Below are 19,754 nucleotides of genomic sequence, written 5' to 3' on the forward strand. Positions count from 1 at the left end.
ACAAAAAGCTGGGCAGTGGTGGTGCACGCCTTTAGTACGAGCACTTGGGAGGCAGAGGCAGACAGATTTCTGAGTTTGAGGCCAGCCTGGTCTACAGAGTGAGTTCTAGGGACAGCCAGGGCTACACAGAGAAACCCTGTCTCAAAAACACAAACAAAAAAAGAAAAAAGAAAAAAGAAAAAAAACTAACAAAAATACCTAGTGAGGGTGGGGTGTGTAGTGAGCTGGTACAGTAATGTACTGGCTGGTTTTGTGTGTCAACTTGACCGAGGCTGGAGTAATCACAGAGAAAGGAGCTTTAGTTGGGGAAGTGCCTCCATGAGATCCAGCTGTGGGGCATTTTCTTAATAAGTGATCAAGTGGGGAGGGCCCCTTGTGGGTGGTGCCATCCCTGGGTTGGTGGTCTTGGGTTCGATAAGAGAGCAGGCTGAACAAGCCAGGGGAAGCAAGCCAGAAAGAAACATCCCTTCATGGCCTCTGCATCAGCTTCTACTTTCTGACCTGCTTGAGTTCCAGTCCTGACTTCCTTTGGTGATGAACAGCAATGTGGAACTGTAAGCTCAATAAACCCTTTCCTCCCCAACTTGGCTGTGATGCTTTGTGCAGGAATAGAAACCCTGACTAAGACAAGTGGTATGGGCTCCTGCTGCCAAGCCTGACAACCTGAGTTCAAGTCCCAGGTACCACATGAGGGAAGGACAGAACTGACTCCTGCAAGCTGTCCTCTCACCTCCACATGCACATTGCGGCATGCACCCCCTCCCTTTTTTTTTTTTTTTTTTTTTTTTTTTGAGACAGGGTTTCTCTGTGTGGCCCTGGCTGTCCTGGAACTCACTCTGTAGACCAGGTTGGCCTCAAACTCAGAAATCCGCCTGCCTCTGCCTCCTGAGTCCTGGGATTAAAGGCGTGTGCCACCATGCCTGGCTCATGCACCCCTTCTAATAAATAAATGTAAAAAGATTAAATGAAGTGAAAAAGAGCTATCCCTCCTACAGTTTCAGGAACTCAGAGCTAGTCTTATCCCTAAAGATTAATGACTGGAATTTTAAAAGTATCTTAAAACAAAAAACAAAAGACAAACAAACAAACCCCCCAGAGGCTGGAGAAATTGCTCAATGGTTAGGCACTTGTTTTTCTGGAAGGAGACCAGGTTCTATTCTGAGCACTCACACGGGATTCACAGCTACCCATCACTCCAACTCATAGAATCCAACACCCTTTTTGACCTCTGTATTCACCAGCACACATATCACATAAAAACACATATGCATGCAGATAAAACACTCATACACATAAAAATAAACTGGTAAATTTAAGAAAATTTTGAAGAAAAAAGCTGTTTCTGAGCCAGGTGGTGACAGTACACACCTTTAATCCCAGAATTTGGGAGGCAGAGGCAGGAAGATCTCCAAGTTCTAGGCCAGCCTGGTTTACGGCCTGATCTAGGACAGGGGTTACACAGAGGAAATTTTCTATAAAACAAAACAAACAAACAAAATAACAACAACAAAAGCCCACAACTTTCTGAATAAATGTCAGGTGGCATACGCCTTTAATCCTGATCCCCACACCACAGGCCAAGGCAGGTGAGTTTGACATCATCCTGAACTACACAGTGAATTCCAGGACAGCCTAGTCTACGTAGAGAGACCCTGTTTAAAAAAACTAAAGTTTCTTAGGGGGCCAAGGCTGTGATTACAGAGCACTTGCCTAGCGTGACCAAGGTCCCTGAGTTTAGTCCTCAGAAATGTGTGGATCAAGCAAGGTGCCAAGCACCTGTAATTCCAACACCCTGGAGGTGGAGGCAAGAGAAATTCAAGGTTATTCTTGGCTATACAGGGAGCTTAAGGCCTTCCTCTGCGGGACCATTCATCCCATACAGGCTCCGCCTCCTAAAAGCAAGGATAGGATAACAGGTGCAGGATCCACGCCTGGCTCTCTTTGCTATCTTTGACCATGACACAAGGCATTTTGATTTTTAAAAATGTCTTCACATACTTTTTTAGTGGTACTGGGAATTGAACCCAGGACCTCACACACCTGAGGGAAATGCTCTACCTCTCACCTACCTCCCCAGCCCTCATCTTACTGTTGTGCTGAGACAGAGTCCCACTAAGTTGCCCAGGTTGTCCTTAAACTCATATTGTAACCCAGGTACACTTTAAACTCGTGGATTTACTTGGCCAGGTCCTAAGTATCTGGGGTTACAGGCCTGTGCCACAAGGTCTCTTTAATTATAAAATTAACACGAATATATGTTGATTGTAAAAATTTAAAATGAGAGGCTGGAGAGATGGCCCAGCGACTAAGAAACTAGTTCCTCTCCCAGAGGACCTAGGTTCAGTTCCCAGAACCCACATGATGCTACACAACCATCTGGAAGTTCAGTTCCAGGGGATCCAATGCCATCTGCTGGCCTCCAGAGGCAGACACGAGGCACACGTGTGGTGTGTAAGCACACATGCAGACACGCCCATACACATAAGATAAAAATAAGTAAAAAATAAAAAATAAAGAAAAGTGATAAAAGTGATAAAAGTGAGGGTGCCCTTTACCTTCACATAATGTCAGCTGCTATCAAACGCACAAGCCAGGCAAGGCTAGCACAGTCAGGTACAATTTGCTTTTCCTTTGAAATTTTTTTTTTTAAAGATTTCTTTATTGTATATGTGCGAGTACACGGTCGCTGTCTTCAGACACACCAGAAGAGGGCATCAGATCCCATTACAGATGGTTGTGAGCCACCATGTGGTTGCTGGGATTTGAACTCAGAACCTCTGGAAGAGCAGTCAGTGCTCTAACCACTGAGCAATCTCTCCAGCTCCTCCATTGAACTTTATTGCTATCTCTTTTTCTGTTTAGTTCTTTGAGACAGATCTCTCTGTAAAGCCCTGGCTGTCCCAGAACTCATGCTATAGATCAGGCTAGCCTTGAGGCCTCCATCTTTGCCTGCCTTTTCCTCCAGAATTTGGAATAAAGGTATGTGCCACCATGCCTGGTCGATGTGTTTAAAACTTGGAAGGTTCCATAGTTCTTTCATAGAGAAAGATGCTTAGGGACCAGACTTCGTACTCACTTTTCTAAGAGTCTGTTATAATTGTCACTCAGCAATTTTCGTTCATTTTCCAAATCTTCAACTCTGACCTGAAACTAAGAAAGACAGAATCCTTGAGACCACACTGGTCTTGCTTCCCGTCATAGATTGGAGCTTGGGCATGGACTTTTCTATACCAGCTCTACATGGTGTGTTGTTTGAAAAACAGTTGGGAGGCAGAGGCAGGCAGATTTCTGAGTTTGAGGCCAGCCTGCTCTACAAAGTGAGTTCCAGGACAGCCAGGGTTATACAGAGAAACCCTGTCTCAACCTCCCCCCCCCCTCAAGAAAGAAAGAAAGAAAGAAAGAAAGAAAGAAAGAAAGAAAGGAAGGAAGGAAGGAAGGAAGGAAGGAAGGAAGGAAGGAAGGAAGGAAGGAAGGAAGTTGAACAGTGGTGTGCACACCTTTAATTCCAGCACTGAGGCTGGTGGAGATTCAAGTTCAAGGCCAACCTGATCTTCAGAGCAAGTTCCAGGACAGCCAGGGCTACACTGAGAAACCTTGTCTTGAAAAACCAAAGAAAGAAAGAAAGAAAGAAAGAGAGAGAGAGAGAGAGAGAGAGAGAGAGAGAGAGAGAGAGGAAGGAAGGAAGGAAGGAAGGAAGGAAGGAAGGAAGGAAGGAAGGAAGGAAGGAAGGAAGGAAAGAAGATTGGAATCAATTGAAAGCGAAGTGGGAAGCTGGGCAGTGGTTGTGCACGCCTTTTATCCCAGCACTTGGGAGGCAGAGACAGGTAGATTTCTGAGTTCGAGGCCAGCCTGGTCTAAAGAGTGAGTCCTAGGACAGCCAGGGATACACAGAGAACCCCTATCTCAAAAAAAGAAAGAAAGAAAGAAAGAAAGAAAGAAAGAAAGAAAGAAAGAAAGAAAGAAAGAAAGAAAGAAAGAAAGAAAGAAAGAAAGAAAGAAAGAAAGAAAAAGAAAAGAAAAATGAAACTAGGAACTTTTACTAGAATTAGTGAAAACTCTTTGAGTAAGTTTTCATCAAGTCTGTGTCCCTATCACAAGGGAAATGGCAATGGATTATAAAAGATAAAGGTTGTTAGTGAGATGCTCAGATGATAAGGGTGATTGCCACCAAGCCTGATGACTTTAATTTGATCCTCTGAACCTACAGGACAAAAGGGGGAAAAAATGACCATCAAGCATTGTCCTGTGACTTCCACACTTGAACTGTGGTCTATGTATTTGCACATACAGACACACAATAAATAAAAAATGTAAGGAAAATCAAACAGGGCTGGAGAGATGGGTCAGTGGTTAAGAACACTGACTGCTTTTCCAGAGGTCATGAATTCAAATACCAGCAACCACATGGTGACTCACAACCATTTGTAATGGAATCTGATGTTCTCTTCTGGTCTGTCTGAAGATAGCTACAGTGTACTCATATATAATAAATAAATAAATCTTTTTAAAAAAGAAAAGAAAAGAAAAGAAAAGAAAAGAAAAGAAAAGAAAAGAAAAGAAAAGAAAAGAAAAGAAAAGAAAAGAAAAGAAAAAGAAACAGCCACTCCTGGTGGTATGCATCATTAACCTCAGCTGTTAGCCTCAGGCAGAGGCAGGCAGAGCTCTGTGAGTTCCAGGCCAGCCTGGTCTATGCATAGTGCATTCCAGACTAGTCAGAGCTACACAGTGAGACCCTGTCTCAGAAATAAACAAAAGAGGAAAAAAATCAAATACTGGAGAAAGAAAGACAAAAGAAAGCAGAGAAGTATAAACCCTCAAATGTTGCAATCTCCTTAACTACAAGGTTTAGCCACTTTGGAGGCTCACTGCCTGCATGTGAGAACATTATCAGGGCTGGAGAGGCAGGGCTGTGACTAAGAGCACTGACCGCTGTTCCGTGGATCTGGGTGATTCCCAGCACCCACATGATTGCCCCGAAACATCTGTAACTCTATGTCCAGGGGATCTAATCTGACCTCTTCTGACCTCAGCAAATACTGGGCTCTAATAAGATGCATAGATGTACAAAATTTAAAATAAATGTTTTTCATGGAATAGCCCTACTGTTGCTAAGATGTTCACTTTTAACATCTCGAAGTTGGAATGCAGCAGTTTTTAATTTAAAAAAGAAAGTGCCAGGAGCTGGAGAGATGGCTCAGCAGTTAGGAGCACTGGCTGCTCCTCTAGAGGACCAGAGTTCAAGTCCCAGCACCTATATGGCCACGCACAACTCTAGTTCCAGGGGATAGGCACACATATGCAGGCAAAATACCCATACATAAAAGAAAATAATCTTTTTTTAAAATGCCCCTCTCACATTTATTTATTTATTTGGTTGTTTTACCATGTAGCTCAAGCAGGTCTCAAACTTCCTATACATCCAAAAAGGACCTTGTATGTCTCACCATGTTGTTTCCATCTTTAGATTGATGAGGTTACAGGTCTATGTCAACGTATGTTTTGCAATGGTGACAGGTGTATATGTTAGTACATGATTTGCTTTGGGTCAGGGTTTCACCAAGATGGACTGAACTCACATGCTGGAGCTAAAGGCATGTGACACCATTCCTGGAACCACGCTGCTTTCCTACAGTGTTTCCGATCAAACCCAAAGCATTAGCAAGGCAACTAGTCCATAACTGAGATTCACCTGAGCCTGGAATACGACACAGTTGATAGTGTTTTCTCACTACTATTATTTACCTCCTTCAGAGTTATCTGCAAGATAGACACATCTCCCAGCTGGGCCTTCAGGTTCACAGCCTTCTTGCTTTCTTCACTCAGCTCTGCCTTGAGCTCATTCACTTGGCTGAGGAAGGCATCATGGGTTGCATCCAATATCCCCTGATTCTGCAGACAAAAGGAAATTCCTCTAAGAATGATAACATGACATGGTCTCAGCACAGTAGAAACTTGAGCATTCTTAGGTGGAGGTCACAGAGAATGACCATGTGGTGCTTTGACTAAGAATGGCCCCCATATGTTCATATATTTCAATGCTTGGTCTTCAGGGAGTGGCACAACTTGAGAAGGATTAGGAGGTGTGGCCTTGTTGGAGTAGGTGTGGCCTTGTGAGAGGAAGTGTGTCATTGGAAGTGGGCTTTGGATTTAGAAGCCCAAACCAGGCCCAGTGACTCTATTTTTTCTTCCTAATGCCTGGGAATCAGTATGTAGAACTCTCAGCTGTTTCTCCAGCACCATACCTGACTGTGTTGCTTCCATTCTCCCCACCATGATAACAATGGACGACCATGATAACAATAGACCAACTCTCTGAAACTATAAGCAAGCCCCAGTTAAATGCTTTCTTTTATAAGAACTGCTTTGCCAGTTAAGAGAACTGGCTGCTCTTCCAGAGGTCCTGAGTTCAATTCCCAGCAACCACATGGTGGCTCACAGCCATCTGTAATGGGATCCAATGCTCTCCTTGAGAATGACAGTGTACTAACATACATAAAATAAATAAATAAATAAATAAATAAACAAATAAATATTTAAAAGAATTGATTTGCCCATGAGTCTCTTCACAGCAATAGAACACTAATTAAGTCAGACCTTGAAGATAATAAGCAATGCCTGGCCCTGTAAAGTGACCTTGTTTTTTTTTTCTCCTTAGCATTTCTCTGCAAGTATGGTTTTCCTTTTAGGGAGGACTTTCTTTTCATTCTGAACTTATCACTGGGGCCATAATTTTTTCCAAGATCCAGTTAATCCCTGGTTCTAAATTAGGTCCATTTTCTTTTCTTTCTTTTCTTTTCTTTTCTTTTTTCTTTCTTTCTTTCTTTTTAATTTTTTTAATTTTTTATTTTTTGTTTTTTTTTGGCTTTTTTGAGACAGGGTTCCTCTGTGTAGCCCTGGCTGTCCTGGAACTCACTCTGAGACCAGGCTGGCCTCAAACTCAGAAATCTGCCTGCCTCTGCCTCCCAAGTTCTGGGATTCAAGGCATGTGTCATCACTGCCCGGCTAGGTCCATTTTCAAAACCTGCCTTTATTTTCCAAGTTATTTGGTTGATTTTTGTAATGATATTATCTCTCCTCTTGCCCCTTGGAAGATACCATGTCAGCTCTAGAAGTTGTGTGCCATTTTCTGTGGCTGCTTCTGTCCAGGCACAGCTGAGCTCCTTGGAAACCCTCAGTCACAGGTACTTACTCCGTTTGTCTGCACCCCACTCATGGTAGTAAGGTCAAAGTCTGGAGAATATCAAATGAAGAACAGCCACTGGATACTTTGTTGCCTTACACATGTCAAAAGAATGCTGCTAGGAATTTTTGAGTGAATGTTATAGTTTGCTGTGGTAATAAACTAAAGAAATATCACTTAACTCAGGACTTGTATTTTGATTTTGCTGAAAACAATACAATAAGTATCATTTGTTATAGTAATAGCATAGTTCATCTTACTAGACACACTATGACCTGATAATTGATTTAATTGCCTTAACTCTACTGTCATATAACCCACAGAAGTACACAGGTTTCTTTGGATTTGATTGCTCTGATTACTAAGAATAGAGTCAAGGGCTGGAGAGATGGCTTAGTGGTTAAAAGCACTGGCTGCTCTTCCAGAGGTCCTGAGTTAAATTCCCAGTAACCACATGGTGGCTCACAACCATCTGTAATGGAGTCTGATACACTCTTCTGGTGTGTCTGAAGACAGCAGTAAACTCATAAAAATCAATACATCTTTTTTAAAAAATAAAAGAGTCAAAGAATCTTTATTACCTTCTGATGCCAGGAGAGGTTGTGCACGCCTTTAGTCCCAGTCTTCAGGAGGCAGATGCAGAGGGATCTCTGTGAGTTTGAGGCCAGCTTGGTCTACAGAGAGAGTTCCAGGATATTCAGGGTCATGTACAGAGATCAAACAACCATAACAACAACAAAGATTACCTTCTGGAGCAAGTCTTCATATGCCTGGAAGAAATAAGTAAGCATTATCTCACCAGTTCATCAATTTCATGAGATACTTGACATCCCTGTAAGATAAATATAGTCCAGTGTGGCATTCCACGCCTTTAAACCCAGCACTCAGGAGGCAGAAGCAGGAGGACATCTTTGAGTCTTGAGTCAAATCTAGTCTACACAACAAATTTCAAGTTAGCCAGGGCTACAGTGAGACCTTATCTCAGAGAGAGAGAGGAGAAGAAGAGATGCGTTATGCTTCAACCAAGTAGCCATGTCCTGGTCATCGCAGAAGCCACTGCGTTCACTCACCCAGAGCAGGACCCAGAAGCTACCTCCCATTTCTCCGCTGCCCTCACACTTTCTCCTTTCGGGACAGAGTCCATTGTTTTATGTCTGGGACTACTTTAAGATCCCTTTTTCTGCAGGCTTCTGTTCACCTGGGTCCTCTCATCTAGTGTTCTTGGTTCCCCTGTCCTGGGCTTCTGTAAGAGTTCTATGTCTACAATCTGTATCTGCTATTCCAACCTTTATTCTGTGCTCCTGACCTCTGTGATTTTCTTTTTAGATTTAGTTATTTTATGTGTATATGTGTTTTGCCTGCATGAATGTTTGTATATGCACCACGTATGTACCTGGTTCTTGCAGAGGTCAGAAGAGGGCATCAAATCTCCTGGACCTGCAGTTAGAGACAGTTATGAGGTACTATGTGGGTGCTAGGAACTGAACCTGGATCCGATACAAGAACAAGTGCTTCTAACCTCTATGCTATCTCTTCAGCCCCCTTTCCTAGTTTTGGCTGGTTTGTTTGCCTTAATTTTTTTTGAGACAGGATCTCATGCAGCCAGGCTGGCCACAGACTTGCTATGTAACTGATGATTGCCTTGAGATATTATGATTCTAGAGACATTTGAAGATTTCAGGACACAATATAAAAACTTGGGGCTGGAGAGATGGCTCAGTGGTTAAGAGCACTGTCTGCTCTTCCAGAGTTCCTGAGTTCAATTCCCAGCATGCACATGCTGGCTCACAGCCATCTATATTTCCATATGATGCCTTCTTCTGCATGCAAGTAAACATGCAGATAGAGCACATATATGCATAAAATAAATAAATATTTTAAAAATATATAAAAACTCTCCTACATTAGCAATATTCCTACCACCTGTAACTAGTAAAAAATGGTACTTTGTAATCATTTCCCTAAAGATATTCTTTTATTACCAAGATGTATTTCAATTCTCATGCTTTTAAAAGACTGTAAGATCTTTTGGAGGGAGGAAGTTGATTTTATAATAAGCTTGTTCCAACCTCTTCCCCAGCTGCCACTATTTATGGGCTGAAGCCCAAATTCTTTTTTTTTTTTTTTTTTTTTGGTGTTTTGAGACAGGGTTCCTCTATGTGACCCTGGCTGTCCTGGAACTCACTCTGTAGACCAGGCTGGCCTCGAACTCAGAAATCTACCTGCCTCTGTCTCCCAAGTGCTGGGATTAAAGGCATGTGCCACCACTGCCTGGCAGAAGCCCAAATTCTTAACATAGGCTCTAGGACCTAAACCTTCAGTGTGCCTACATTCACCTTCCTAGAAATTTTTTCCTTTTCTTGCACACCTGGTATTGTATGACACTCTCCTGATATTTCAGAATTCAGCTCATGAACTTACTCTTTTATGAGTCCTATTTAAAAGGCATTTACATTTTAATTTCTATCACATGTATACATGGGTGTTTTGCCAGCATATGTGTCTGTGCACCACTGCATGCCCAGTGTTTGCAGGGGCCAGAACAGTGAACTTGGTCCCCTGGAACTGGAGTTACTGATGGCCAAGTGTGTCCATGTGAATTGCTGGGAATTAAACATGGGGCCTCTAGAAGAGCATCCAGTACTCTTAACCACTCTGCCATCTCTCCAGCCCCCTTTCATGAACCTTCTTCTGCTTTTACATCTGTCTCTGGGGGCCTGACCACTCCTTTACCTCATGTAGAGTTATTCTGTGAACTTGCTGCAATCTTACTCCTGCAATGGCCTTAGAGACTAGAGCTGTGTCACTCTTCAGTGTGATCTTTATTTTTTAAGATTTATTTATTTAATGTATATGAGTACAATGTAGCTGTACAGATGGTTGTGAGCCCTCATATGGTTTCTGGGAATTGAATTTAGTACCTCTCCTTGCTCTGGTCAGCCCTGCTCGCTCAGTCCCTGCTCTCTCAGGTCCAAAGATTTATTTATTATTATAAATTAGTACACTGTAACTGTCTTCAGACACACCAGAAGAGGGCATCAGATCTCATTATGGATGGTTGTGAGCCACCATGTGGTTGCTGGGATTTGAACTCAGGACCTCTGGAAGAGCAGTCAGTGTTCTTCCCTGCTAAGCCATCTCACCAGCCTGTGATCTTTAATTTGACTTTAAAACAAACAAACACCACGCCTCTCCAGTGTGATCTTTATATCTTAGTGGGTTGTGAAGTTTTGATACTCTGTGCATGCTGGCTCAATAAACGGACAGTGCTGAGTCTCACTTAGTCCTCGACGCCATGTTTCCACCATCTTCACAGTAGCATCTAACCTGGGAAAGGGGAAAGCTATGGTTCTAGCCTGAACCAACGCCAGCCGTGGTGGTTTGAATATGCTTGGCCCAGGGGGTGTCACTATAGGAAGTGTGGCCTTGTTGGAGGAATTGTGTCACTGTGGGGGAAGGCTTTGAGACCTAGCCGCTTGGGAGCCAGTCTTCTGTCTGCCTTTGGAGCAAGATGTATAACTCTCAGCTCCTCCAGAGCCATGCCTTTCCTGGATGCCATGTTGATAATGGACTAAACCTCAGAACCTATAAGCTAGCCCCAACTAAATGTTGTCCTTTATAAGAGTTGCCGCAATCATGGTGTCTGTTCACAGCAGTAAAACCCTAAGACACCTGCTCTGCCTCTTTATCTTTTCACACCTTGATCCAGTTACTTATCTTCTTAGGGGTGTAATTCCCTCTGTGCTTTTAGGACCTTGGTTTTGTTGTGTTAAAACAGGGCACACTCTAAGTACCCAAGACCACGTCCTCAGCATATAGAAAGTACTCACCAAAGGCTTGCCTCCAAACCATGATAATTACAGAATCACATTCTGATCCCTTGGCTTGGGACCTTATCCTGACCCAGATTAACCCTGCCAAATCCCATCTTACCAGGCAAGGGCCTAAGCCTTCTCCATAACAGATAGTGAACAATACTGAGAAAGCAACAGACTTGGAAGGCTTGGATTGAATACCCCCTGTAAATTATAAGACCTTAGGCAAGTACCTTAGTGTCCTTGAATTATAAGATCACATAGATAAAACAGAAAACAAACAGCTGGGGATGGTGGGCACACTCATGATCCCAGCATTTGAGGGGTGGGCAAAGAAAGGATTGTGTAAGTTTGAGGCTAGCCTGAGGTACACAGTGAGTTTCAGTCAGCCTACTTTACAGAATAAGAGCCCATCACAAAGAAGGGGTGGATCCAAAGTGGAGGGAGAACAGGAAGGGAAGGAGGGGGAGGAACAGGTTTATTTTTAAGGAACATTTCTCCCTTTGTGCAGGAGTTGAGCTTAGGGCCTCAGGCAGGAACTCATTGGCTTTCCCCTCTCTAAAAAGCACAGCTATCACAGAAAGTCACCTCTTGAACTCGTGTCAGTTGGGCTTCTGTGGCTGCCAGCGAGGTATTCCTCTCGTATAGGAGCTTCTTAAGTCGGATCAGCTCCACATTCTCCTGAATGGACGCTCTGCAGAAAGAAGACACTAACTGTTCCATCTGGGGCCCTTCTGTTGTTACCCACTCTGTCCTCCCATAACTCATCGGAAGTAGGAAGCCTACAAACTAGTCCTCCTTCTGTTGTTAATGGTGACAGCTGAGACCTGAGGACCGCCAACCTTAAACCTTGAGTTAAGAAAACTTAAGAGCCAGACGGTGGTGGCACACGCCTGTAATCCCAGCGCTCTGGAAAGCAGAGGCAGGCGGATTTCTGTAGGCCAGCCTGGTTACTGACTGAGTTTCAGGACAGCCAGGGCTATACAGAGAAACCCTGTCTCAAAAAAACCAAATAAAAAAAAAACCAAAAAATGTAAGAACTGTTTTGTTTTTAATTATGGTTCTCACAATTTCTCAGAAGTCTTACAGAGTGCAACTAAATATATGCCTTATTTCCTTAGAAACATAAATATAAACCCAATGGAAGGCTATTATTATTTCCAAACCCATGGGATACTGTTTCCAGGCATTTGATTTAATTTACATTTTTGAGACAATATATCTAGATAGACCAAGCTGGCCTCTTTTTTTTTTCTTTTTAAAAAATGATTTAATGGGGATGGTGACATGTATTTTTAATCCTAGGACTCAAACTTGGAAGGCAGAGGCAGGCAGATCTCTGAGTTGGAGGATAACCTGGTCTACAAAGAGATTTCTAGGACAGCCAGGACTACACAGAGAAATCCTGCCTTGAAAAGCAAAAGCAAATCAAAACATAACAAATTATCTGATGGTGCACACCTTAAGTCTCAGCACTTTGGAGGAAGAGGCAGGCGAATCTGTGAGTACAAGGTCAGCTATTCTGCAAAGCAAGTTCCAAGGCGGCCAGAGCTACTGAGCTACTTAGTAAAACCCAGTCTCAAAAACAAACAAACAAACAAACAAACAAACAAACAGAGGTTTAAAAGATTGTAGGAAGGATTTATGCTCATTCTCTCAGTGACTCTCATTCCTGGCCTGTTATGAATGAGATCTTTAAAATGACACTGATGCTTAGAGACTCCACCTCCTGTAATTAAATACAGGACTTAAGTCTTTGGTGTTTGTGGAGCGCCACAAGCTTGGGTTTGCAGTTCAGAGGGTAGAGAGAAGAAGGACTTCCAAGCATGCAGGACAAGTTTGGTCCCTGGCACAGATGCAGTGGTGAATGGCTGTAATCCCAGTGTTTGACAGGTAGAAGCAGCAAGAGGATCAAAGGTTCAAGATTACCCTCTGCACCACACTGAGTTTGGACCAGCCTGAGTTACGTGAAACCCTGTCTCAAAAAGCAAAATAAAATAAAAATTAACTGGACTGTCTGTTATTCAGCCATAGGTGGTAGGTGGATGGAGAAGGGGCTGCTGGCTATCAAGTAATGGAAACCTGGTAGGATCCTAAATGCATATGTTTATGAGGAAAGAGCTGTATTTGTATAGTTTCAGCTATGCAATACTTTGGGGGAAAGGCAAAACTATATACAGAGAGAACCGAAGGATCGGTGTCATCAGCGATTTGGAAAGGAGACATGAGCAGGCAGAGCACAGGGGAGTTTTAGTTCAGTGGATGCACTGTGATAGATAATGGCAGATCCATGTAATCACCCTCTTGCCCAAATGCCCAGTGTGCAGCACAGCACAGAGGAACCTTAACAGCAGCTGTTGCCTCGGCCTTAAGGTTTGTTCATTTTTTTTAATGTTTTTTTTTCTCCATTTTTCCTTGGCCCATCTGGAATGCCCTAGTCTAGGATGGCCTTGAATTCATAAAGATGAGCCTGTCTCGGGCTGGAGAGATGGCTCAGCCTTTAAGAGCACTGGCTGCTTGCTCTTCCAGAGGTCCTGAGTTCAATTCCTAACATCCACATGGTGGCTCACAACCATCTGTAATGAGATGTGATGCCCTCTTCTGGTGTGTCTGAAGACAGCTACAGTGTATTCATATAAATGAAATAAATAAATCTTTAAAAAAAAAAAAAAGATGCTCCTGTCTCTGCATCCTAAATTCTGGGATTAAAGGTGTGGTGCCCCCAGTTCTGGATATTAGCTCATTTTTGTAATAAAGACACCACTTTTGGTTCAGTGGTAAAGAGTACTTTCTGCTTTTGGAAAGACAAAAGTTCCAGGGCAAACTGGCAGTCAACCCTAATTCCAAAAGATTTGGCGCCCCCTTCCACATGTGGAAGCCAGGGTTGATGCTGGGTATCTCCCTCCACTTTCTAAGATGAGACAAGATCTTTCACAGAGAACCTGGCTCAGTAATGAGCTCTGGGGAGTGCTGGGACTGTAAGAGCATGCTGTCACACCCAATTTTTCTGTGCATGGTTCCAAATCCTCACATTTGTATGACAAGCAATTAACTGACTGGACTAATCTTCCTAGAGTTGGTTTTTTTGGTTGTTGTTGTTGTTGTTTTGTTTTGTTTTGTTTTTTGGTTTTTTGACACAGGGTTTCTCTGTGTCGCCCTGGCTGTCCTGGAACTCACTCTGTAGACCAGACTGGCCTCAAACTCAGAGATCCGCCTAGACATTTTTTTAAAATTGTTTTTCTTTGCTAGGTGTGGTGAGTCTTGCCTTCAGTTCCAGCAACACCCCACACACACTCCCACACCCCTACACACATACACACCAAGCCATCTGTCCTACTACTGAGGTAAATCCCCAACCCTTCAACCAGCAGGTAAGGCACTTGCCACAGAAATTGCATAGCTTAATTTCAATTTTTGGAATTTATGGTGGAATAAAAAAACCGACTCCAGAAAGTTGTCTTCTGTCCTCCATACACATGTCATCCCATGTGTATGCCTGTACTAGAACACACACACACACCACACACATGCCATCCCATGTGCATGCCTGTACTAGAACACACACACACACACACACCACATATGCCATCCCATGTGTATTCCTGTACTAGAACACCTCACACACACACCACACACCTGCCATCACATGTGTATACCTGTACTAGAACACACACACACATACACACACACACCACACACATGCCATCCCATGTATATGCCTTTACTAGAACACACACACACAAACACACCACACTGCCATCCCATGTGTGCCCCTGTACTAGAAAACCCAAAACACACCACACACCTGCCATCACATGTGAATGCCTGTGCTAGAACACACACAAACACACCAGACACAGGCCATCCCATGTGTATTCCTGTACTAGAACACCCCACACACACACCACACACCTGCCATCACATGTGTATACTTGTACTAGAACACACACACACATACACCACAGATGCCATCCCATGTGTATGCCTGTACTAGAACACACCCTCATACACTTACCACACACACAATAATAATAAAAGTAAAATAAAATATTGTTTAAAGGTGGATCAGACTTGTGCAGGATTCCCTTTCTTCATTTCTCTCCTTCCAGCTTGAGGACACTTTTAGTAGATTTAAAGAGAAAATTCTTCAGGGCAGGCCAGCTGCAAATCTCTGCTTCTCAAAGGAGAGAAATGGCAGAGAGAAGGAAAATGCCATGTCAACTTGAGTTAAGAGGGCTTGGGTGGCTGGAGAGATGGCTCAGTGGATAAGAGAACTGGCTGCTCTTCCAGAGGCCCTGGGTTCAATTCCCAGCATTTGTATGACAGGCTAGCAAGTGTCTGTAACTCCAGTTCCAGGACATCCAACCTCCTTTTCTGGCTTCCATGGGCACTAAGCATACATGTAGCACACAGAAAAACATCAGGCAAAACACTCATATACATAAAATAAACAAAGGATGGTCATCCACGTTGTGGGGAGAGCCTTAGAGAAAGAATGAAGCCCAATGTGTCAGGGCAAACACACTTAGAAAACTCATAGAAAGGAGAGAAGAGAGAAGAGAGGCTCGGCCTGTAAGGAACTGCACTGAGGTGGGAAATTGGGAAGGAAAAGTACATTATCCTATTAAAGGGTTAAGTATTCTAGCCATCTCTTTCTATATTTTATTAATTCTTTAAAAAAATCCTGGCCAGGCAGTGGGGGACACATGCCCCCATGACTCAGAAGGCAGAGGCAGGTGGATCACTGTGAGTCTGAGGTCCTTGTGAGTCTGAGGTCCTTGTGAGTCTGAGGTCCTCATGTTCTACAGATTGAGTTCCAGGACAGCCAGAGCTACAGGGAAAAATTCACTTCTTCTCTTCCCCATCCCCTTTCTTGAGAGGAAGTCTCACTGTGTCACCCTGGAATTCTCTATGTAGACCAGGCTGGCCTCCAACAGAGATCCACCCATGTGTGCCTCTTGAGTGCTGGGATTAACTATACACACACACCATAACCACAGTGCTGGGATTAACTACACACACACACCATAACCACAGTGCCTGACTACCTACTCCATTATATGCACGGTTCTTTGGGTTTTTTGTTTTTTGTTTTTGTGTTTGGGGTTTTTTGTTTTTGAGACAGGGTTTCTCTGTGTAGCTCTGGCTGTCCTGGAACTTGCTCTATAGACCGGGCTGGCCTCATGTTCACAGATCTGCCTGCCTCCTGAGTGCTGGAATTAAAGGCATGCACAACCACCACCACCACTACTCTCTTACTTTGCTAGGTACTCCTAGTGTAAAAGTAACTTTATTTGCCTGATGTGCATGTCATCCTGGAGTCTTACTGCCTCAGTCTGCTAACCTAGGCCCAGCCCTGGCAGCTTCTAGCCTCTGTTTAATCTAATCTAGGTCTAGAATGTTTTCAGCCTCTGAGACTTGTGGCTAAATAAGCTCACCCTTTCTTCTTTTTGTTCTCTGACTGGATTGTCAACTCAGCTGTTGTGGCTCAAGCTCCTCTCCAGGATAACCGATTCAATCTGGCTTCTCTCAGTTTCTTCTGAATTGATCAAACGATGTCAATCTGTTCTAATCTTCTTGCTCTTCACCCTGTCTCATTCTGTCTTCATCTGTGTCTAGTCTAGCTTGTTCTCTCTACAACCTGTCTCTGTACAACTGTCCCAGTAAAAATGCTTCTCACTCCCCCTTCCCCCTCTTCTCTCTCTCTCCTCCCCCATCTGTTCTGCCCCTTAAGTAGCTTTCCTCTCCTCTCCTCATTAGAGTTGGGCAGATCCTATTTTGTCAAATGTTTCTCTGATTCATCACTTTGTCTGCTACTCAATTAGACATCACTTTAAAACAAGGGTGCTTCCTTGTACAAAGTAACTTTACCTTCATTGTTTGGGATTAAAGGTGAGTACTAAGGGAGGGCCTGTATTTCAGCCAGAGGGAAATCTTTTTTCCTCAGAAGTGAAGAGCAGCTGAGCTAGTTCTGTTCAGTATGGTTTGAAGCACAGAATGTTAGCTCTCACCGGAGTTCTGCAGCCTTCTGAGCACGCTCCTGTGAGCTTCTCTGTTCAATCTTTTCAACTTTGGATGTTTTCTCAGGAGACCTGGGGATCTCTTCCCCATGGGTAGAATCAGTAGTCATAATGTGAGCGCTGTTAGGCACACAAAGACCAATGAATTTAGCCCAAATCAGGAATTGGCAGATAAAAACTATCCTGTTATAATTGAGGAATATTAAACTCAAAAGGGAAAAGCAGAAAGTTTTTGTGTCATTTAGAACTCAGCTATTCACATACAAAAAAGAAATGTTAGAAAAGTTAGCTGGGCAGCAGAGGTGCACACCTTTTATCCCAGTGTGTGAGAGGCCGAGGCAGGCAGATCTCTGTGAGTTCAAGGCCAGCGTGTCTACAAAGCAAGTTCTAGGGCAGTTAGGGTTACTCAGAGAAATCCTGCCCAGAAAAAAAAGTTAGATCTTGGTGATCTAGAGGATAATCTTACAAAATATAGCCTGCAAATGTCAACACAGGAGATAAATCTAAAAGGAAAGGAGAATACTTTGTCATGAAAAGGATTGTCATTTGTCACACAAAGGACAGAAAAATGTTCACTTTATGAATATAAATATGAATATAAGTGTGGAATTTGACAGGAACTCACAGAGATCCATCTGTCTCCGGGCCTGCATGCTGGGACTAAGGGAATGTCCCTCCTCTTCACTCTTGTTTTATACTTTTAAACAAAGACATTGCAGTTTTTTGTTTGTTTGGTTTTTTTGTTTGTTTTTTGAGACAGGGTTTCTCTGTATAGCCCTGGTTGTCCTGGAACTCTGTAGACCAGGCTGGCCTCGAACTCAGAAATCTGCCTGCCTCTGCCTCCCAGAGTGCTGGGATTACAGGCGTGCGCCACCACTGCACGGCTTTTTTTTTTTAGACATTGCAGTTTTGACTTAGAGCTGACTTTCATCTTCTCTGATTATTACCAAAATCAGCAACACTTACCGACCCTTAAATGATATATACACTCAGCCAAAGCTTTGTGGGTAACAACATGGGACCTGCCAGAGGCACTCACAGTTGGCTGGGCTCACTGGTTATTTCAATTCTGGTGTTTTTGTCCGTCACATATTCTTCAAATGTGGGAGGGGCTGTATGGCTGCGTCTGTCATTTGGCCCTGAAAAGTTTAGGCAGTGGGAAAAAAAAGTGAAATGTAGCCATGGTACCTTCCAGAACACCACATGCTGAAACCAGGACACCAAGTGCTGGCCACAGAGAGTCTTGAGATTTGGGGGAAATCCTTAGACAATTAGGCACAGAGGCACTTCTTTACTTTTCTATAAAATCACAACTGCAAATAGCCCCAAATACTGATTCAGTGAGTGTTACAAGTGGGAGGAAGAAAGATGCAAGCTGGTCCAAGCCAGGGCCTGTGTGTCCGGCCTAACCTGGTACATTACGGGTTGTCAGTCATGCTCAAAGGTATTCATTTATTTCACTTTGGTCGGCTGGTTGCCTGGATTTTTGTTTTTGTTTTTGTTTTTGTTTTTGAGACAGGGTTTCTCTGTATAGCTGTGGCTGTCCTGGAACTCAATATGTAGACCAGGTTGGTGTCAGACTCACAGAAATCCTCCAGCATCTGCCTCTGGTGTGCTGGGATTAAAGAATAAGCCACCATGTCCGGGAATCCCGATTTTTTAAAATGTTTACTTTTTTTATGAATATACAACATGGCGGGTTTTGCAGTTGTACACATGGACCACCACGTTGTGTATCTTCCTCTGCCTGTGCCATTCCCTGATGGGTTCCCTTCCTCCCCCCAGACAATCCTCCCTTTGGAGCCCTTATCACTGTTACCCTCTTTTTGCTCCCTCTCCCTATGTTTTTTTTAATTATTATTATTTTTTTAAAGACTTTATTTATTGTAACTACACTGTAGCTATCTTCAGACACACCAGAAGAGGGCGTCAGATCTCATTAAGGATGATTGTGAACCATCATGTGGTTTCTGGGATTTGAACTCCGGACTTCTGGAAGAGCAGTCCGTGCTCTTAACCGCTGAGGGATCTCTCCAGCCCTAAAATTATTATTTGTTTGTTTGTTTGTTTAGTTCTGTTTACTTTGGTGGCCTCAGAGATTTACCTACAGTCTCAAACATATTAAGCAAACCTTCTGACACTGAGCTGCCTACTCGCAGTGAATTCGGAAATTTTGGACCCGACTTCCGCACGCGAGAGTTGGGGGGATGAGGAAGGATTTTAGGAAAGTGGAAAGGTGAGAAAACAAAATTGGACTGTGACTGGCGCTTCAGTCCCCGCCCCCTAGTGGGCGTGGTTCCAGCCTTACTCCACTTGGGTTTCTGCTGCAGTTACACACCAGATGCGTGGGGCAGTCTGCGTCCCGCGTGGACTCGAAGCTGTGCGCCGCCTGCCGCGGTCGAGGGACACAGGCGCTGCATATGCACTTTCCTCCCGGGAACCTGGGCGCGCGGGGGCGCTGAAGGGCGCGGGGGCGCTGAGGGGCGCGGGGGCGCTGAGGGGTGCGTGGGCGCTGAGACCCAAGGCCGCCTCCGCCTCGCAGGCTCCTGGAGCACAGCAAGTGTCCGTAGGTCCGGTTGGGTAGTAGTGGATCGCTGCACATTGGTCCTTCGCCTGTAGCAAAACAAACCACGTGGGTTTTCCACACACACACCAACTCTCGCCTAGGGCTTGATTCTGGCTGGGCATGCCTCAGAGATAGCCCCCGGCATTAATGGAGTAGTTAGGCTCTCTATCGCT

General features: G+C 43.9%; 1 protein-coding gene across 1 annotated transcript in view; it reads right to left on the minus strand.

The window, feature by feature from the left end:
- Positions 1 to 19,754, minus strand: part of Rpgrip1 (RPGR interacting protein 1) — a 61,962-nt gene that overhangs the window by 28,447 nt on the left and 13,761 nt on the right. Inside the window, exons 5-11 of the mRNA XM_052191549.1 lie at positions 19,354 to 19,628; positions 18,055 to 18,154; positions 17,007 to 17,135; positions 11,584 to 11,689; positions 7,927 to 7,950; positions 5,743 to 5,889; positions 3,077 to 3,150 (exon numbers count right to left, since the gene is read on the minus strand). Of these exons, the coding sequence (XP_052047509.1) occupies positions 3,077 to 3,150; positions 5,743 to 5,889; positions 7,927 to 7,950; positions 11,584 to 11,689; positions 17,007 to 17,135; positions 18,055 to 18,154; positions 19,354 to 19,628 (855 nt within the window). The remainder of the gene's footprint in view (positions 1 to 3,076; positions 3,151 to 5,742; positions 5,890 to 7,926; positions 7,951 to 11,583; positions 11,690 to 17,006; positions 17,136 to 18,054; positions 18,155 to 19,353; positions 19,629 to 19,754) is intronic.

The sequence above is a fragment of the Apodemus sylvaticus genome, chromosome 8 (assembly GCF_947179515.1).
Source record: "Apodemus sylvaticus chromosome 8, mApoSyl1.1, whole genome shotgun sequence".
NCBI lineage: Eukaryota > Metazoa > Chordata > Mammalia > Rodentia > Muridae > Apodemus > Apodemus sylvaticus.